Source organism: Ambystoma mexicanum, chromosome 9 (assembly GCF_040938575.1).
Source record: "Ambystoma mexicanum isolate Mex_15411 chromosome 9, UKY_AmexF1_1, whole genome shotgun sequence".
In the NCBI taxonomy this organism is placed as follows: domain Eukaryota; kingdom Metazoa; phylum Chordata; class Amphibia; order Caudata; family Ambystomatidae; genus Ambystoma; species Ambystoma mexicanum.
Genome location: NC_090931.1, coordinates 735,733,315 through 735,752,767, shown reverse-complemented (window position 1 = coordinate 735,752,767; position 19,453 = coordinate 735,733,315). Strand labels below are relative to the sequence as shown.

General features: G+C 46.9%; 1 protein-coding gene across 3 annotated transcripts in view; it reads left to right on the top strand.

The window, feature by feature from the left end:
- LOC138488561 (uncharacterized) overlaps positions 1-11,850 on the top strand; it is a 290,790-nt gene extending 278,940 nt beyond the window's left edge. For all 3 annotated transcript variants that reach the window (XM_069615640.1, XM_069615638.1, XM_069615639.1), the window contains exon 9: positions 8,532-11,850. In XM_069615640.1, coding sequence (XP_069471741.1) covers positions 8,532-8,652 — 121 coding nt within the window. In that variant the 3' untranslated portion in view covers positions 8,653-11,850. The remainder of the gene's footprint in view (positions 1-8,531) is intronic.
- Positions 11,851-19,453: the final 7,603 nt, after the last annotated feature.

Sequence of the window (19,453 nt, the reverse complement as noted above, 5' to 3'; positions counted from 1 at the left end):
AATATGGGAATCCTGTTTTATTCAGTAAGCTATTATATATTTTATATTCTGTATAAACTTCAGAATATAATCAATAGGACTATTTTTGTAGTGGCACGACTGCGTTGGTCTTTACATGAATGCTGAACGAGGGCGCATTTTTCGAGGGGATTGGGTCTTCCGACGTATTCCATATCTTTGACAGTAATCACCACAGCTGTGCTGCTTTGGAAAATTTTCTGCGTCCTGTGTCGATGACGTTGATGCGCAGTCCCCGAGGACCTCCTCCGACGGCCGACGTCACCCGATGTGATAAGTAGGACGCACAATGCCCGTAGCCTCAGTTCCGTTTTTTCCGCGAACGTGTTCGCTTCGTGAATCTCGGTACGCCTCGACTCTTTGGAGTTATGTTGTATTCTTCTCGGTTCTTTGAACCTGTTCGGTTTTTGTGAAAAGCCTGTTTGTGACGATGTCTACCTTGTCTTCAACCCTGCGTCCGGGCTTCAAGAAATGCGGGGACTGTGGGTCCAAGATGTCGGTAACGGACTCGCACAACGCCTGCCTCTGGTGCCTCCGGGAGGCCCACGACACGGACTACTGTGTCGACTGTCAGTCGCTCACGGCCAAGGCCTTGCAGGAGCGCAAGAAGAAGTTGTCGGTAGGTAGGGTGTCTAAGCCCCGGAAGTCGAGGTCTCCGGGGCTTTCGACAGATGATTCGAGAGGCGACTCTCTGCGTCATCGTTGGAGGTCCAGTGGGTCTCCTTCCAGGAGTCGGTCTCGCCACTCCTCTGCCTCTTCGAGGCATTCCCGGAAGCGCCGGCATCGGTCGCCTTCCCCGTCCTCTTCCGAGGACTCCGGCCGTCGGCGGGTCACTTATCCCACCATGCAAGCGACACCGGAGGAATGGGCTTCCTTCGGGAAGAAGATGTTAGCGATTCTCGAATCGCAGGGCACAGGTCCGTCCGTGCCTCCGAGTGGGGTCGGTCGTGATCGGTCGAGAGACACCACTCGCTCGCCTTTGGGCTCGGGTGGTCGGCGCGGTTCGCGGGAGAGGTCCCGCTCGGACAAGGGTAACCGTTCTCGCCATGCCCGTTCCAGGTCCCGGTCCTCGACACGCTCGAGACCGCGTGATCCTGTGCAGTCTTCAAGGAAGACTTCGACGCCTGGCGCGCCAAGGTCATCGACGACCTCTCTTGGGGCTCCGCCTCAGAGGGGGGCGTCAACGCTGTCGGCACCTAGGTCGTCGAAGGACACGCTTGGAGCTCTGGCTTCGAGGCCTGTGTCGACGCCGCCGATGCTGGCGGCGCTGCGGCTGACGTCGACTCGCTCGACGTCCTCGACGCCTTTCGAGGCGGTGGTGTCAGAGGGGCCCCATGGCACGGGGGTAGCCCCTAGAAAGGCTCTGGCTAAGGTCAGGCATAGCTTTGGTCCCCAGGTGTCTTACTCTCACCGCCTGGAGTACATTTCAGAGGGTGATGAGGGCTCTGATGAGGGCTTGGTTCCGGTTACATTGCCAGATGAGCTTCTCTCGGGCCACAGCCAATTTAATGATCTGAGGCAGTCACTGCATGATGCCATTGGACTGGACACCTCTCCGGAGGTGGCGTTTTGTAGGCCTGAGCCTGAGCCTGGTGCTCATGCCGATTCTTCGTACCAGCGCCTTATGTCTTGGGTCACCGAGTACTTGGGATGGTCGGCTCCCCCAGGGGAGTTTGTTCAGGATGATCTCACGGACATCCTCGATCTTGGTCCCCCCACTGACCCGGTACTGCCGTTTCATATGGCTGTGCAGAGAAGGGTGGCGGCGGCTTGGACTGCTCCAGAGAGTCTCCCGGCAGTGCGCAAGTCTTTGTCGTGAAAATACCGTCCAGCCAGTAGCGACCCCTGCTACTTGTCCAGGCACCCCACTCCGGAGAGTTTGGTGGTGCAGGCGGCTTCGGCCCCGGCAAAGCAGGCGTCGTATCCTACCATCCCTCCGGATAGGGACAACAAACGCTTTGATGGCTGGGCGAAGAAAGTGTTTTCTTCAGGGGGTATGGCGCTTCAGGCGGCCAACTCCGTATGTGCTTTGTCTCGTTTCACACACACTCTGTGGAACTGTGTTGCAATAGCGGCTGAACATATTCCCGAAGGGGACGAACGGGATGGTTTCCTTGCTATGGTTCAGGATGGCAAGGATACCATGTGTGAGGCCGTTCAGTCGGGTTTGGACATGGCAGAGTGTCAGCCGGTCCATGGCGGCGAGCACCGTAATACGCAGGTTTGCGTGGTTGCGAAAGTCGGGGTTCGCTCCTGATGTGCAGTCCCGGCTCCTCAACATGCCCTTTGACGGTGAACATCTTTTTGGCAGCAAGGCTGACGAGAGCCTTGAGAGGTTGCAGACCTCCAAAGCTGCAGCAAAGTCGTTGGGCGCTGCAGTTCGACAACCTCTGCCTTTCGTCCTAGGGGACAACAATGGAGGGGAGGTTCCTTTCGCTATTACTCGTCCTTCAGTAAAGGGAGAGGAGCTGTCAGTCAAAGGGGCCACCGTAAGAGTGCCAGAGCTGGAAAACAGGTTACTCGAGGTGCCAAGGCCGCTCGGGCAGTTGCCTCTTTGCCCTCAGGCAACGCTGCAGCAGCTACCACTCAGTCATGAGGGCAGGTCCCATGGTTTGCCGGTTGGGGGAAGGCTGGCGCAGCATCTTGTAGGGTGGCGTGCCATTACTTCAGATGTATGGGTTCTGGAGATCATAACCCACGGCTATTGTCTTCCCTTTCGGCAGAGGCCTCACGACAATCCACCTGGGAACCTCTCTTTGAAGAGTCCAGATCCGCTCCTTGTGCAGGAAATTCAAGCCCTGCTAGAGAAAGACGCCATAGAACTGGTGCCTGTAGCGGAGAGGAACAAGGGATGGTATTCCCCTTATTTTTTGATTTTGAAGAAAGACGGGGATTGAGACCCATCATGGACTTGCGCGGTTTGAACAAACTCCTCAGGAAGGACAAGTTCAAGATGGTGACTCTTTCTCAAGTCCTCCAGGCCCTTCAACTTCAGGACTGGTTGGTGTCTCTCGACCTCAAGGACGCTTACTTCCATGTGCCGATCCATCCCAAGCACAAGAAGTACCTGAGGTTCGCAGTTGGCGACGCACACTTTCAGTTCCGGGTCCTGCCGTTCAGATTGACCTCCGCCCCGAGGGTTTTCACCAAGCTCATGGTGGTGGTGGCAGCGCATCTCAAGAAAGGGGGGATTCACGTCTACCCCTACCTGGACGATTGGTTGATCAGGGGGCGCTCTCCCGAGCAAGTCCTGGATCATCTGTCCGTCACCTGCCACTCCCTTCACAAGCTGGGCTTCTCCCTCAATTTAAAGAAGTCCCATTTGACGCCAACATAGCAGCTCCAGTACATCGGAGCAGTGCTCGACACATCCCTGGGGCTGTGTTTTCCTCCCCAGGTGAGTGCTCTTCACATTCAGCAGATGGTGCACAAGTTTCAACTTGCCCAGACTCTCCCAGCGTTTCAGTTCTTGAGACTGCTCGGCCTCATGGCATCCTGCATTCTTCTGGTGCCAGAGACCAGGTTGCGGATGAGATCTTAGCAATGGGCACTCAAGCTCCAGTGGTGGCAGTCCTCCGGCAGGATGTCGGACCCTGTTCAGGTGCCGTCTTCGGTCGCGCATGACCTTCTGTGGTGGACCGACGAAGGCAATCTGATGAGGGGGGGATCCATTTTGGCTGCCCTGGCCAGAGGTGACGGACGCATCCCTCACGGGATGGGGAGCTCATGCCAACGAGTTGACAGTCAGCGGTCGTTGGTCTCTGTCGAAGTCCAGACGCCATATCAATCTGTTGGAGTTGAGGGCCGTCAGACTAGCCCTGAAGGCTTTTCTGCCGACTGTGCAAGGAAAGAGTGTCCTGATTCTAACGGACAACACGGTGGCCATGCACTACCTCAACAAAAAGGGGGGGGCAGGATCACTTCCTCTGTGCAGGGAGGCGATGCAGCTCGAGTTCTGGGCCATCCAGCAGGAAGTTTCGATCTCGGCTGTTCATCTGGCCGGAGACGACAACGAGACGGCAGACGCTCTGACCAGGCAGAGCATGATCTCTCGCGAGTGGGAGCTGGCTCAGGAGATTCTCCTGGATATCTTCATCCTTTGGGGGACCCCTCAAGTGGATCTCTTCGCCTCCAGTGTCAACCAGAAGTGCGAAAGGTTCTGCTCGCGGGAATTTCCTCCAAAAGGAGCCTTAGGAGACACGTTCGTGGTGGAGTGGTCATTCCCACTGCTGTAAGCGTTTCCTCCAGTCCCAGTCATCCCGCAAGTACTGCAGAGGTTACAGAGGTTCGGTTCCCGGGTGATCCTCATTGCTCTGGCGTGGGCCCGGAGGACGTGGTACCCGGACCTTCTCGACTTGTCCATCTGCCCTCCACGTCGTCTTCCCTACCCAGACGATCTGCTCTCACGGGAGGGGGATCAGGTTCTCCAAGAGGTCAGATCCCTCAACCTTCACGCTTGGCTTCTGGAAGGTTGAGGTATAAGGATTGGGACCTCCCTGAAGACGTGTTGGAGGTGTTGCTCTCAGCCAGACGGCCGGCAACAAAGTCTCTGTACCGTTGGCGTAAATTCAGCGACTGGTGCAGAGTTAAGAATGTGGATCCGTTTGAATTTGACATTCCCATGGTTCTGTCTAATTTGCTTTCTTTGGCCCACAGGGGCTTGCAAGTGGGTACCATTAAAGGTTACCTGGCGGCGCTGTCCATATTTAAGCGCTCGTCCGAAGAATGTTCCTATTTTAAGATTCCTTTAATTTCTCAGTTTTTGAAAGGGCTCACTAATGTGCTCCCTCCGTCACCTTTTCTGGTGCCAGGTTGGGATTTGAATCTTGTTCTTAAGTTTCTTATGGGTGCTCCGTTTGAGCCTTTGCATTCTTGCCCTTTGAGACTGTTAACTCTGAAAACTGTGTTTTTGGTTGCGGTTACTTCTGCTCGCAGTGTGAGTGAGTTACAGGCACTTTCAGTTAAGCCACCCTTCACTGTGTTTCATAAGGACAGGGTTGTCCTTCGAGTTCGTCCTTCCTTTCTTCCGAAGGTGGTTTTGGAATTTAATTTGGGCCAGAAGGTTGTTCTTCCGGCATTCTAGCCTCCTCCGCATCCTGTTAAGGAAGAGGAGAGGCTCCATAGGCTTGATCCTAGGAGAGCGTTAAGCTTTTATATTTCACGCATGTCCCGGGTCAGAGTGGACGATCAACTCTTCATTGGTTACGCTGGAAAGCGTTTGGGACAAGCTGTGACGAAACAGACTTTGTCTCGTTAGATTATTTTGGCTATCTCCGAGTGTTACCGCTTGGCGGGTAAGGACCCACCGGCTGGCTTGCGGGCCCATTCTACCAGGGGTATGGCAGCATCCACTGCCCTGCAGAGGGGTGTTCCTATTCGTAACATCTGTGATGCAGCCCCCTGGGCTTCTGTACATACTTTTGTATGTCACTACTCCCTCGATTCTATCCGAGGACAGGATCTGGCCTTTCAGCAATTTGATTGGGCATGCTAAATTTGTGTTCTAAATTCTTTTCCCACCTCCTTGCTTTGTAACTGCTTTGGGAGTCTGTCAAAGATATGGAATACGTTGGAGGACCCAATCCCCTCGAACAATAAGTTACTCTCTTACCTGGTAACGTTCTTTCGATGGGATGGTCCGATGACGTATTCCATATCGCTCCCTCACTACCTTCCCCGCTGCAGAATTTCTTATGCGATTGCAGCTTACGTTTCCGCAAGGCCTTGTGTGTCTGACTGGCAGAAGACTGGTGTCACACGTTCTGGGGGAAAAAACTACAACTGAGGCTACGGGCGTCGTGCGTCCTACTTATCACATCGGGTGACGTCGGCCGTCGGAGGAAGTCCTCGTGGACGCCGCATTGACGTCATAGACGCAGAAAATTTTCCGAAGCAGCACAGCTGTGGTGATTACTGTCAAAGATATGGACTACGTCGCCGGACCATACCATCGAAAGAACGTTACCACTTAAGAGAGTAACTGGTTCATCCACGTCATGTACAGTGGTCTATGACCCAGCATCTGATAAGTGGGGTAGAAATCTGTCGGTTCCTAGCTGCAGAGATGGTGGAGGGTGGGGGTTCGAGATTTGAATTGTGGCAAGGCCACAGTAGAACATTGCTTTCTATGAATCCTTTTTTTATTCCGCTTGCCTAAACAAGTGTGCTCACTACCCCAATTATACTGGACCACGTAGAAGATCCACACACAGCCTAGCAGGGCCAAATTTTACCACCGTATGTGGTGACCCGGAATTCTTTTGGTCCATGTGTAGGATGTAACTCTGTGTGTGAAGAATTTGCAGGCATTTTCTCAAAATAGACGTTGCTTGATTTGTGGTGATGCCAGAGACTTACGCAGTGCTGTTCCCTCCACTTCCAAGGTGTGATGATCGCTAACCATGTTTTCTGGGACTGCGATATAGGCTCCTTACCATTCTCATGGCTGCCCTCCTTGGGCTTCCCTTCAGCACCTAAGACCCAAGTCCTTAACCTGGGGTTACTTTCAATGCTGACCTCACCTTTGTGCGGCCATTTCATGCAGTGACCAAGTTAGCGTTTATCACTTGAGGCAGCTGCCCAGGATCTTCTCTTTTCTACTGATGTCCCAACGTAGGTGTTGTATACTATAATGGTATTTACGTGGATCTCCTCAAGAAACGGCATAATGTTCAGGTAGCTCAATTACACGCCCACCTTACCTTCAACCTGAAAAGCACTAACCACGTCACTTAGTCCATCAGACGTATACACTGGTTGCCAATAAAACGGTATAATGATTTCAAAATGTTGTACCTGACCCCCAAAGCTTTTCATAACCGGATACCTCACCAAACTGCTACTGCACGAGCAACTTTGCGGGGCTTAACGTTAATTAATGTTGGTGGTAGCAGCTTCATCCTTTAAGGCCTCTCCCACTGGAACTCTCTCCGTGTATTTATCTGCCTCCAGTTAGGCCGTACGATTCTTAGAAGGGTCTTGTTCCTCTCCACTTCTAGGTCCTAGTGTAGAAGACTTTTTTCTATACCCTCTGCTTTTCTCTGTAACCTCCTCCTTCCTTTACTTCTCCTCTAGTCTTCATGCTCTGAAGTTGCTCTCAGCAGCTTGAGCCTTGGTTAAAGGTTCACAAGAAAACTGTAGTCCTGTTTTGAAGAATGGGTTTCCTGAGATGCTAACTGCTTAACAGTCGAAGAGGAAACTGCTGCATGACCTAGAGAGCATAAACAACCAGTAAACTAGTTCCTTCTAATGTGCTGCTCACAGAATCATTGATAAGGAGTTAGTGGTTTAAAGACATGATTATGGGTTTCTGCAAGCACCCCAGAGGGGAGGAACCATCTATGCTTTCCTCAGATACTGACTCCGAGATGAAGACCCTGATGAAGGAAGAGCTCAGTACCACTAATCGTCAGTAATGTAAATCGCAAGATGAATGTCACTAATTCGAGCCCCACCCCCTTTGTGTTTTGCTCGGTACTGATCTGTCCTCATTGTGGGTTGCTCGATACGGGTATGTGCTCTGTAGGGCCTATAGTAGTATAATGCCATTTCTTTCTGTTAACTGTGATACATTCTGAATAGAGTGAGGTGCAGGCTCAGTATAAAGGCAGGATTGTAAACACTCCGCCATTTTGTCACCCTGACAAGTAAACATCTATCACTAGTTAAGCCATGTGGTAAATGGTTAAAGGTAGATACTCCTCTCGATCCTGTTTCTGTTTGCATTGCCTTCCTGAAATATGACCTTCCGTAAAAATGCCAAACTCTTACAATCAGGTGCGTTTTTAGTAACAGGATGGCTGTTTTTTTCGTCAATGGGGAACTGAATTGGCACTCCTCTTAAAGTTGCCTTGCCTCCTATTTACATTACAAAATAGAACCTTACGAGAACTCTCACCCGTCTGCTTCCTCCATGTGCCATTCGACACGAGGCTGCATGTATTGGCATCCTACAACGTGGTGCTATGTGTCGGCTGTACGGTGCCCACAATATCACCCCTCCCAATACCTCTAATTTGGAATTGTCTGTTGCATTTCCATTACCTAGTTCCATAATTATAAAATCATTGTAAAAGACAAAATGAGCAACGAGAAGAAGATAAATAAGTATTTGTAAACCTGGTGGGCTGTGTTATGTTTATTTCATTCTTGATCGTTGTGGTTTATAGGATCAATACATTGGTAGGTGTGATAGTATGGATACAATGGACAGGTGATTGGGCGCATTTGTCCAGTGGATAGGTGCGATTGTGCGACTGGCTGAAGAAGGCAGTTGTTTGCATGTATGTGTCCAATTGTGAGGCTGGTTGATTGTGGTAAATGGTGTGGATGGATGGAAGGGAGCGATTGCATGTCATTTTGTGCGTGGATGAATATGTGAAATTGTGTTGATGGGTGTATTTGTGTGGATAAGTTGATGGGTGCAATTGTGTAGTGTAGATGTATGGATGGACGAGAACTGTGATGCAACATCTGTAACTTCTACTTTTGTGCCTCCTCTGTTTGCATTGCAGGAAGCCGGTTTATGCACACCCGATATCTGGACGGTTTGACGTGGGAAACCTACAGTCCTACGTTAGCTGCAACGTCTATTTTCAAGAGAGAATAAATGCCCTGGCCAATTATCTGTATTAATTGGGAAAACTCCCACGGAGACAGATACCTGCAGCACCTGGCCGGTGGTTCCCCAAGAACTTGGATAGCTTGGCATCGCTGCACCGCTGCACCGTGGAGCCTTTAAGGATGACAGGAAACAACTTGCACGTGAAATATTGGATGTCTACTACCAAGACGTTGCACAATAAGAAATGCGTACGCCGACAGTAATCCCAAGTGCCAAATCTCGCGTTTTCCTGATTGACCTCACCCTCTGCTTCAAATGCCCCCCACCACAAAGGCGCAGATGGCTCTGACAAGGCGCCCAATGAGTCACAAGACAATTCCAATACGTGTTTAGTTTATTACAAAAATGGACACGCGGGCATAAACAATACCAACACACCTTCCGATCCTGAGGGAACTATACGGCCCACCAATACCAGCGCAGATACACTTTGAGATTGCTTGCATCACACACAAGGCTGTGACAACTCAAGCCTTGCCACACTGAGCCAAAACCTGGCCAGTTTGGGAGGCCATCACAGTTCCATAAGCTGCAACATTGTGCTACTGGAAAGAAACACAAATTCACCAAGAAAAGAACAGAAGACCGGCCTACTCCTTTTAAGCACCAGCCTTTTGGAACCCCATCCAAGCACACATCCACACGGAATTCTTCACATGACTCTGTCATGGAGCACAGATTGGGTACACCTGTTTTCACCCACCTGAAGGCCAGCCCTGCCCCTCCTAAATGTAAACTTTTTTTTTAAGTACTCTGCTGCTTACCTAGGTTTGCAATATAGGAGTACCTTACCTGTGTATGTGCTTGCACAGAAGCCCTAAAACGTACACAAATTGCCATAAAATAACTATTTTAAAGCTGTGCTTTGGTCCAAACCAAAGGTTGGTGGCAAGAAGTGTATGGCAACCATTGCACAGCACCTAGTGACTCATTCAGAGTTTGGCGGAAAGGTGAAAAAGCGAGGGTAACGGAATAACAACCACTCTGCCAAATCCTGAGTTTGGCCTTGAAGTGCAGAATTTACCTCCAGCACCATGCTGGCAGTAAATCCTCCACTTTACCACCAATAAATCTGCAGAATTTCTCTCGATGGTCATTTAGCTGAAATCCCCACGGAGTGCTGGGTACTCCAAAAAATGGGGACTTACATCACCTACCTCCACTTGTAATCCTGTGGTAAACCCACGGGACCAAGGGATGGTAATGGTAATTCCATTTGGCAGTAGTTTGGCAGTAATGCTACCGAACTACCGCCAAACTTGGATGAGCCCCTTGGAAGTGGGAGTAATCTGGCATGAAGCGTTGTATAAAAACTTGTGATTCACCTAACAAAGATGACTAACTACTATACACATGGGAAACCTAGTGTAAAATAATAGACCTGTAATAATCAGAATAGAATGGCCCTACACTCTGGCTTTCATGTCAAAACTGGCCAATTATGTTTTAGTTGTGATGCTAGCGCAAACCTTGACGAGAATCCAGGCTCATGTACCAAGGCTGCAAATGTGAGGGCCATCGTCCACTCTGATGAAAAGTGTGTGGGTGAATTAGCTGGCAGGCAGCCTGCTAAACAAGAACACTGCCCAACATTTAGGGAACTATTGACTGCTTCAAGAAGGAAAAGAATTCCCATGTAGCATAATATACGCTACATCAAGTAAATCCTTTGCAGATTATAAATCGCTCTGTGGTTTCCATTCCTGTATGCAGCACTTTGTCTGTAGCCTTCATATGCCACCAATCTCTTACGTGGCTTACAATATTTAGTCATGCCATGTATACAGGATGCTTTGTGAAAGTACAAAGCTCAGAGGTGACCTTATGTCATTATACATGAATATTCTCTTCATGTATAATGCCATGAAAAGGTAAAGCACATTTTTTTTTAATGGATACTCTTCTATCTTTTATCTTTAATGTATACTGTTTCTTAAGAAGAAAACAAGTTTGTATTGCACTATTTATCAGTAACCTTTTTGTTACGATCCATGACGTGTTTTAAATTAACTTTTTAATGTTGGATGCCGTTTTTTGCATGTACTTTGGGGCAAGCCTTTTAGCAGAGACGAGGGGCTCTAGGGTCCTTATGCGGGGAACTGTTTCATTGGTTTTGTTTTATAGGGCTGAGGGAATGGACCATTGCACCTCCGGGAGAGAGGGGACTGTGTGCAGAGAGAGTACTTCTGGTGCTGCATTTACTGTGCCAAGGCCGTTTGTTTTCCTTCTTGCAGTGAGGTGAAATGCCCCAGATTCCAGGGCTGAATGTTGTTTACTTTGCCAGAGAAAACCTAGGAAAAACATGCTTCAAGACTCAGCAAATTGTAATGGTTTGATGAATGTATCGATATGCTTTACTGATGTCAGAAAGAAGGGACTGCACTTGCTCAATTGTGACATAATGACTTGGCGATTGTGAGATTGTTTTGAACACATTACATTTGTATTATTTTACAGTTGGTTTTATATCCTTATAATGTATGGGTTGGGGTACACTATACGTGATCTTTGCTGGCTAATGGCATAAAAACGTAAGAAGTTTTGCAGAAATATGAAATTCGGATCGATTGACACAGGAACAATATCAATCTGTAAACAGAGAAATAACATGGAAGTGGGTGGGGAGATTAGAGACTAGTCACACGCTTGCTGCAAGTACACTATACCTGAGCTTTCCTCTGGAATGTTCTCACAAGCAGTCCAAGGGCTCAAGGATGGTTATTTGAATCTGATTGGAGTGTTTTAGGTGCAAGTTGGGTACCAGTCAATTAACAGTGCCTTGGACTTGCAAGTATGCCTTTTTGAGAGCTAGAGGATGAAGTAGAGTGCTTTTTAAATGTGATTTTACGCATAAATATATGACCCAGTATTAAACAGACAGCAGTCCTTTGATTCAAGCAGGCTCTGGCTGTAGAATGATTTTATAGTGACTATTTAATTGTGCCATATGTGCGAAGAGAGGGGATTCCCTTTAGAGAAAATTATTTTTGATTGTAGATGTTGTAAATAAGAACATTAAATAAGAGGAAATCCTAAACTTGTTCACAATGGACAGTGTTCTATTTTCTTTAAAATGAAATAGTGTGTGGTTGTCAGTTAATAAATTAAGTAAATGTAGTTGTGATCTGTTGAGCAATATTTCTGTAACAGTCTGTAATATGAATTACAAACGAATGTATAGACAAATAAAGGAAGCCTATAAAATATTGCACCTTCGTTGAAGAATTATGAATTTCACAACAGAAGTAGTGCTTTAAATGTAATGCGACTGTAGTCTGTTGAACTTTGTTGTACTTTGGTATTGTGAGTTTTTGTATCAGTAATCTCTTTTATAATTCTCTAGCATAAATACCCGTTCTCCGAACAGGTTCTGTAGACAGACATGATAACACTGATCTTGTAGGTTGCTGTTCCGATTAGCTTATTGCTTGATGTGCTTTGCACCCTGAAGTAAACTGCACTGAGAATGGGCATGTGTGGCTGGCTGACATACTGCGGAGCAGACTTTGGGGGGAGGCGAGAGTTGGTGTGCTGCTGCATACTGGGACCTTCAGTGCTCTCTCCCCAACTGTCGCCTCACCCTGGCATGGTGCAGTTTGTAGAGGTGCATTCCGGTGCAAATATCTTGGAAACCGTGCATCCTCGTACCTGGACCTGGAGTTTTGTTCCTCGTTTCGGGACCGGTCCTTCTACGACCACATCGATGTTTCGCTGATTTCAGGCAACTGTCTCATGTGTGAAGGTGCTGAAATCCAGGCAAAAGGGTGGGGGTGTGCAATTGTCATGTAGGTAGTAATGTCCGGAGGGGCCTAAACCGGTAACTATGCAAAGTTGGGTGCACATTGGTGAAACAGTGTGGAATTGTATAAGGAACAACGCTTCGCCAAGCCACAAACACATTTTGACTTGTGCTGAAATCCAGGGAACGGGGTGCGGTGTCCAAACGTCATCTAGCCAGTAATGTCTGGAGGGTCTCAACAGGTAACTATGCAAATTTTGGTCTAGATTGGTGAAACGGTGTGGAATTGTATAAGGAACAATGCTTTGCCACAAACTAATTTTGATATTTTACACGGCCTGCGGTAGCGGGCGTGTAGTTATGGTTAAGTTGCTCAACTCATAGAAAGAGGACTTTTTGGGCGGCTATGAGTTGCTCAACTCATAGGAAGAGCACTTTTTGGGCGGCTTATAACTTTGCTCCCCATGGACGAATTCTGACCAAACTTTGCAAAAAAGTATATGGCCCACTCTGAATATTTTTGCCAAGTTTCGTCAAGGGGGGGGCAAAGTTGTAGGGGGGGTCCCCAAAATTGTTTTTTTTTTCCATCGACATAATGGGAAAAAACTTTGCTCATGCCCACAGGCCAAACCGGTGGACGGGTGTACACCAAATGTGCGGCAGGAGCGGCAGCTTGGTCCCGAAAGCATGCTTTTGTTAATTTGGTGTCAATCTGTCCAGTAGTTTTTTTTTTAAATGACCAAAAGGTAAGTAAACAAAATGAGTGATATCTGTGTCCGGTCCGCGGACACATTTCCCTGTTTGTTCTGCGGACAGGACTCTGATTGGCTTAGAAGGCAACTTGGCGTCCGCGGACTTAGGACGCGCCCACTGATTGGATGGTGAAAAGCGTGAAGTGCATCAGACATCGCGGTAAAAGCATATTAAAAAACACAACATTGCACTTGTCAAACTTATCAAATAATCTCTGGGGAGGTGAGGGGTGAAGTGGATGGGATATGGCTACAAGAAGCAAAAAAAACAGGTGTTTTTCGCCGTAAAAGGCCACAAACAGTCCAGATGTTCGCGAACAGTGCTGTGAATTTCGCGGACACCTCTGCATTGCAGGGTTGGTGAAAAGCAGTTCTTGGATGGCTTATAACTTTGGCGCCACTTAATGAAACTGCATGAAATTTTGCAATATTATACTTGACTTACTTGATTCCAAATGTGTTTGCAAAGGTTGGTGGTATTCTGTCAAGAGCGGGCGAAATTAAAGGGGTGGTCCCAAAATAATGTAATGGATTGTAAATGAGGTGCCATTTAACGAATCTACACTCAAGTTGGCAAATTGATAATAGATCTAGATATAAAAGTGTTTGCGTAGTTTGGTGAGATTTTGTCACAAAGGGGTAAAATTAGAGGGGGGGTCCCAAGATAATGTAAAGGCTTATAAATGTGGTGCCATTGGATGAATCTACACCAAGGTTTGCAAAAAGATGTTAGATCTAGATATAAATGTTTTTGCAAAGTTTGGTGGGATTCTGTCAAGAGGGGGGAAAAATCAGAGAGGCGGTCCCAAAATATTGTAAAGGCTTATAAATGTGGTGCAATTTGATGAATCTACACAAAAGTTTGCAAAAAGATGTTAGATCTAGATATAAATGTTTTTGTAAAGTCTGAATGGATTTTGTCAAGTGGGGGGGCTAAGTTACATGACTATTGCATGTGCATACATTTGACACTATTGAAAAAATAAAACATTGTGAAAACAAAATCAGAATATCGAGGCGGAGTACCCCAAAAGGAAATACACCGAACACGGGTTACAAAGGAACATACAAAGTACTTTATTTTATACTGAATCCAGTTACAAAAACAGAGCAAAATCAGATAGCTATCGGCCCTCAGTACAACACAACGAACTCCAGCGTGGTTCAGTGTGTTCAGTGAGAGACGCTGTACATTTGAATGCATCAGCTTTTTATACACTTTGTGAGCACGGTGTCCAGCCGCACCGCGGGTTAATATTCCACTTAATACATCACCGATCTAGGGTTCGTGCCAAGTCTCGAACAACCGCATATAACTGGTTTGCCTTTAATACATGTATGAACAAGCCTATACAGCAACTGTGTTATCTGGGATTTTCCATGTTAGTCTTCTTTAAACATTAATACAATGTGGTTAAACAAGTGTTCTATGTTCAGTATTTGAATACATTTTTTTTATAGTATACTCGTGGATTAGTTTCATTACACGAGTAATCCCTTAAAATTTCTTTCAACACATATTCTTTGGAAGTTTTATCTGGGGCATACACTTTATGTCCCATCGAACCCATCTCTTGTGCGCAACATCCCCCTAGCATCGAACACATACCAGGTAGACACTGAATACAGCAACAAAGAAACAACAGGATTCCCAAAATAATCAGCAAGACCGAAAGTACCTTCCAACCCCAAGATCGCAAGAAGTCCCAGAACCAAGCGCTAAGATCCCAGTTTCCCTCGGGAACATGCACTTCGGAACTAAGGACGTGCAGATTCTGTATTGCCTTGAAGATAGTTGGGGAGGAATCTGGTACGAAAACACAGCAAGCGGACCCGACTAATTTACACACTCCACCACGCTCAGCCAGAATGACATCTAATGCCATTCGGTTTTGAAGTGCACTAGTCTTATCGCCTTCTGTTCTAACGTCATATTATAGAGTATGTCCATGGTCCGGTTGATGGTTCTCTCAGGTACTCTCTCTAGCTTTCTAATGTCTTCCGAATTCGCTACCTGCCCCCAAAATGGCACCACTGATTTTGCTATATCTCCGAAGATTTGTGCTGGGGTGTCACCATTTTCGTCCCGCCGTGGACGAGCCTTTGAAACTTCTCTTGTACTAGCTATAAACACCCCAGGTAACAGGATCCCTAAATAACAGGTTCCCTGCCAACCCCTGGGCAACCATGGGAATGCTACATTACCGCAGACAAAGTAGACAGGTTCGCCTACATACAAAGGTCTGTTTTCCCCAGTCAAATTTGCAACTTTAGCACAACCTAGAAAATTTCCCATTGGCTGAGTTCCATTCCTCTGTATGCAAAAAGAAACTGAATCCGGGCTATGATTAACACTGTAAGAAGGAGGCATGGCATCCTTATTGCCTATTGGAGCAATCTTAAAGGAAATCAAAGATTAGATTGGAAAGGATGAGACAGTTTATCAGAAGGCCTAATAGAAGCAACATTCGGTTTACTCCTCTTTGCGAAAAGCGAGCATCCCAGGGGAGTCAAAACACGTTTCTCAAAACTATTCAAATTGGTGCCATCAAAGTTCCCTGAGATGCTATCATTCCACCGGCCAAATAACAGTGCTCTAAGAGAAGCATAGCAAGCAGTTGGGATGGATATACCAACCTAGCCCCTTATCCCCGTGTTGCGGTAAATGTGAGCAGACCCAACAGTTAGATTTATTAAAAATGGCATGCGTAGCATTCATTAAAAGTAGTAGAGTGTTATTGTGATACCTTTGTCTATGCTGAGAATCCCTTGGGGATAGAGTATGCAAATGTACAAAGGGAGTAGGAACAATAGGTGTACTTTCAGTAGGTAACAAAAGTTGAAATAGCAGTTTCCGGATGCAAGACTTTTGGAGAGTGTGGAGACAAAATGGCAGCTTCCCCAGGCCTCACGGGCTCCGAGAGATTCTCCGACACACTCTCAGTGCTACGTACTGCTTTGGGATTGTTGGTTGCAGTATTAGCGAGGGGTTCCGTTTCTTTTGTAACGTGCGGCACAAAGTGAGGAAGTTTCTTGACGTGGGACGCGTGGATCCAGTTCTTTCTCCCAGCGACCCACACTGCTGTCTGGGTGCCCAACAAGACTTGGAACGGCCTACGCCAGTGAGGCGCAAGGCAAGAGGAGCGCTCTAACGCTTTGACGAGCACCCAGCTTCCAGGCTGTATGCTGTGGCCCGGGACCTCGTATCGCACAGGTAAAGCTTCTCGTACCTGGTGATAAATCAAATACAGGTTTTTAGTCAACTCGCTACAATAATCTGAAAGTAATACATTTTCAACATTTCTCAATGAATTGCATTTAGGAAGGTTCCAAATATTGGCAGGTCTCCCCATTACCACCTCAAATGGAGAGAGCCCAGTCTTAGTTTGAGGGGTTGTACGCATGGATAACATGATCGGTAAGGCGTCCGGCCATTTTAGTTTGGTGCCGGCACACGTCTTAGCGAGCTTGTTCTTAATGATTCTGTTGTGTCTTTCTACTAGTCCGGCGCTCTGAGCATGTCTGGCCGAATGGAACTGTTTGTTAATTTGTAATGCCGTACATATCTGCAGAATGACAGCAGCGACAAAATGTGGACCATTGTCCGACCAGATAACTCTTGGTAGCTCGAACCGCGGGAAGTATTCCCTTAACATGATTTTTGCAGTAGTCATAGCTGTAGCATCTTTAATAGGGAAAGCCTCAACCCATTACTAAAAGCGCAGATAACCACCAGCACATATTTTTTATTATCTCATCGTTCCATTTCAATAAAGTCAACGTGGATCACTTCGAAGGGGACAGAGGGTGGCCCAAAACTTCCCCTCTGAGTTACTGTCCCCTTTCCCACATTGTGTTGTAGGCAAATCATGCAATCCTGGATGTAGCTCTTTCGAAATGTTGTCATTCACCTAAACTTTCTCTAACATTTTTGTCATCTTCTGGGTACATACATGCGTAGGACCATGGGCCATAATGACCATCATCATTATATACGCATCAGGGAGTAGCCATTTCCCCAAGCCTTCAGCCCACCTTTTGGATTCTTCTAACATGGCATCAGCTTGGATATCCCGTACAGACCCAACACCCTCATCCATTGTATAAGCATTTACAGTCTCCCTTGAAACATACATCTCCATAAGCAGCTGTGGATGTACCATCCGGAAGTTTGAAGCAGGAGCCATCACAAAACAGCTCTCCTTGCGGATTATCCAAAGGAGTATCTTTCAAATCAATTCTACCCTTTGTCTCTTGTTCAGTCGTATACAAACAATCATGTGGCACTTCATCGCCGCAAGTAGTATCTTGCGGGAAAGGTAGGAGTTCAGCCGGATTAAGAACACAACACCTCTTAATTTGAATGTGAGGAGCAAACAAGATCAATTCATATCTTGTCAACCGTGCAGAAGTGAGGTGTTGCGTTTGAGTTCGGTTCAGTAGAACATCTACAGAGTGAGGCACCATCAGGGTTAGATCATGGCCTAGGACCATTCCCTCACTCTGTTTTACAGACGCAGCTGCAGCGACAGCTCGCAAACATCTTGGCAAAGCGCATGCTACAGAATCAAGGGCGGAAGAAAAGTAACTGCACGGCCTATTCTTCCCTCCATGTTCCTGCGTTAATACAGCTAAAGCACATCCATCACATTCATGTACAAACAACACAAAGGCCTTTTCATAGTTTGGTGTGCCCAAAACTGGTGCAGAGCATAATGCAGTCTTAAGCAAGTCAAACGATTGCTGGTGTTCCGCGTTCCATGGCAATGGCGAAGAAATGCCCTTAGTCAAAGCCAACATCGGTTTGATCACTAGTGAAAAGTTTGGGATCCACAACCTACAGTAAGAAGCCATACCTATCAAGGCCCTAACTTCCTTCTGCGTATTTGGGACAGACATGCCAGAAATGTGTTTTATTCTTTCAGGTGTCAATCTTCTTCCCTCCTTTGACAGGAGGTAGCCTAAATAGGCGACCTCCTGGCAACAATATTGAAACTTTTAAAGCAAAGCTTTGTGACCATGCTTAGCTAGATGGATAAGCAATAACACAGTGCCCTCCTTACAGGCACTCTCAGAGTCAGCAGCTAAAAGCAAATCATCAACGTACTGAAGCAAAGTACAGGTAGAGGGCAATTCAAGGGTATCAAGTTGTTCTTTCAAAGCCCTACTATACATGATAGGACGCTCTGTGTACCCTTGAGGTGCACGAGTAAATGTGAACGAGCGTCCCCCTAAGGTGAACACGAACAAATATCTACTATCCTTGTGTATAGGAATACTAAAGAAAGCATTCTTTAGATCCACCACACTAAAGTAAGTAGCTGTAGCTGGAATCATGGTTAGGATCGTCGTTACATCAGGCACAATTGGAAATTGTGGAGGCACGACTTTATTAATGGCACATAAGTCAATTATGAAACGGAATGGAATTGCATTATCGCCTTTCTTGTACATGGGTAAAATCAGACTATTACACAAACTTCCTGACATTTTTTCAATCACCCCGCGATGCACAAAATCGGAAACAATGCATTTCAAAGCTCGCTCGCCCTCAACTGAAATCTTATACTGGGGAATGCGTGGCAGCTCAATTCCATGTTTCAAACCTATCTTGACAGGTTCAATCTGTAAAACACTGACATCATTGTCGTCAACAGTCCACAATCATTAATGAATTCTGGCGGCAAAGGTCTAGTCAAGAATTGTGAGACAGAAAATTGCTGTGGTGAAATCGTCAAGCGCACTCCATCAGAAGAACAATAAATCACTGCATTTAATTCTTTTAACAGATTCAACCCCAGCAAGTTCTCTCCACAATTCGAAGTCAACAGAAATGGACAGTGGTCCGTAAAGGGACCCAAAGAAATAGGTACCGGTAAAGAAACTGGACAAACAACTGGTGTGCCAGAAAACCCTACAGAAACATTGGTTTGCCCTGACAGTGGAATGTTTGGAACCCGTGAATGATCAATGGAACACTTCTGTGCTCCAGTGTCTATCAAAAACTGATGTTTCCTATTTCCCACGATCATTTCAACGTAGGGACCTTTCTGATTGACGGGAATAGGTGTAGGTTCCAAACCCTGCTTCGGGCAATCCTAACGAAACAGAATGTCATCAAAAGGAAGCTCTTCAGATAAATATGCAGCGGAAGGATGATCAAATATGTTCTTGGTGTCCACACTCGAAATCTGTTTATCCTGCGAGAAAGGTTGCTGAGGATCCTGTGTAAACTGACCTCTACCAGGGCCCCCTACACCCGGGCGACCTCTGGATCGTCTACCCATATTTCCGAATGCATTATTTGACCTTTGTTGAAGG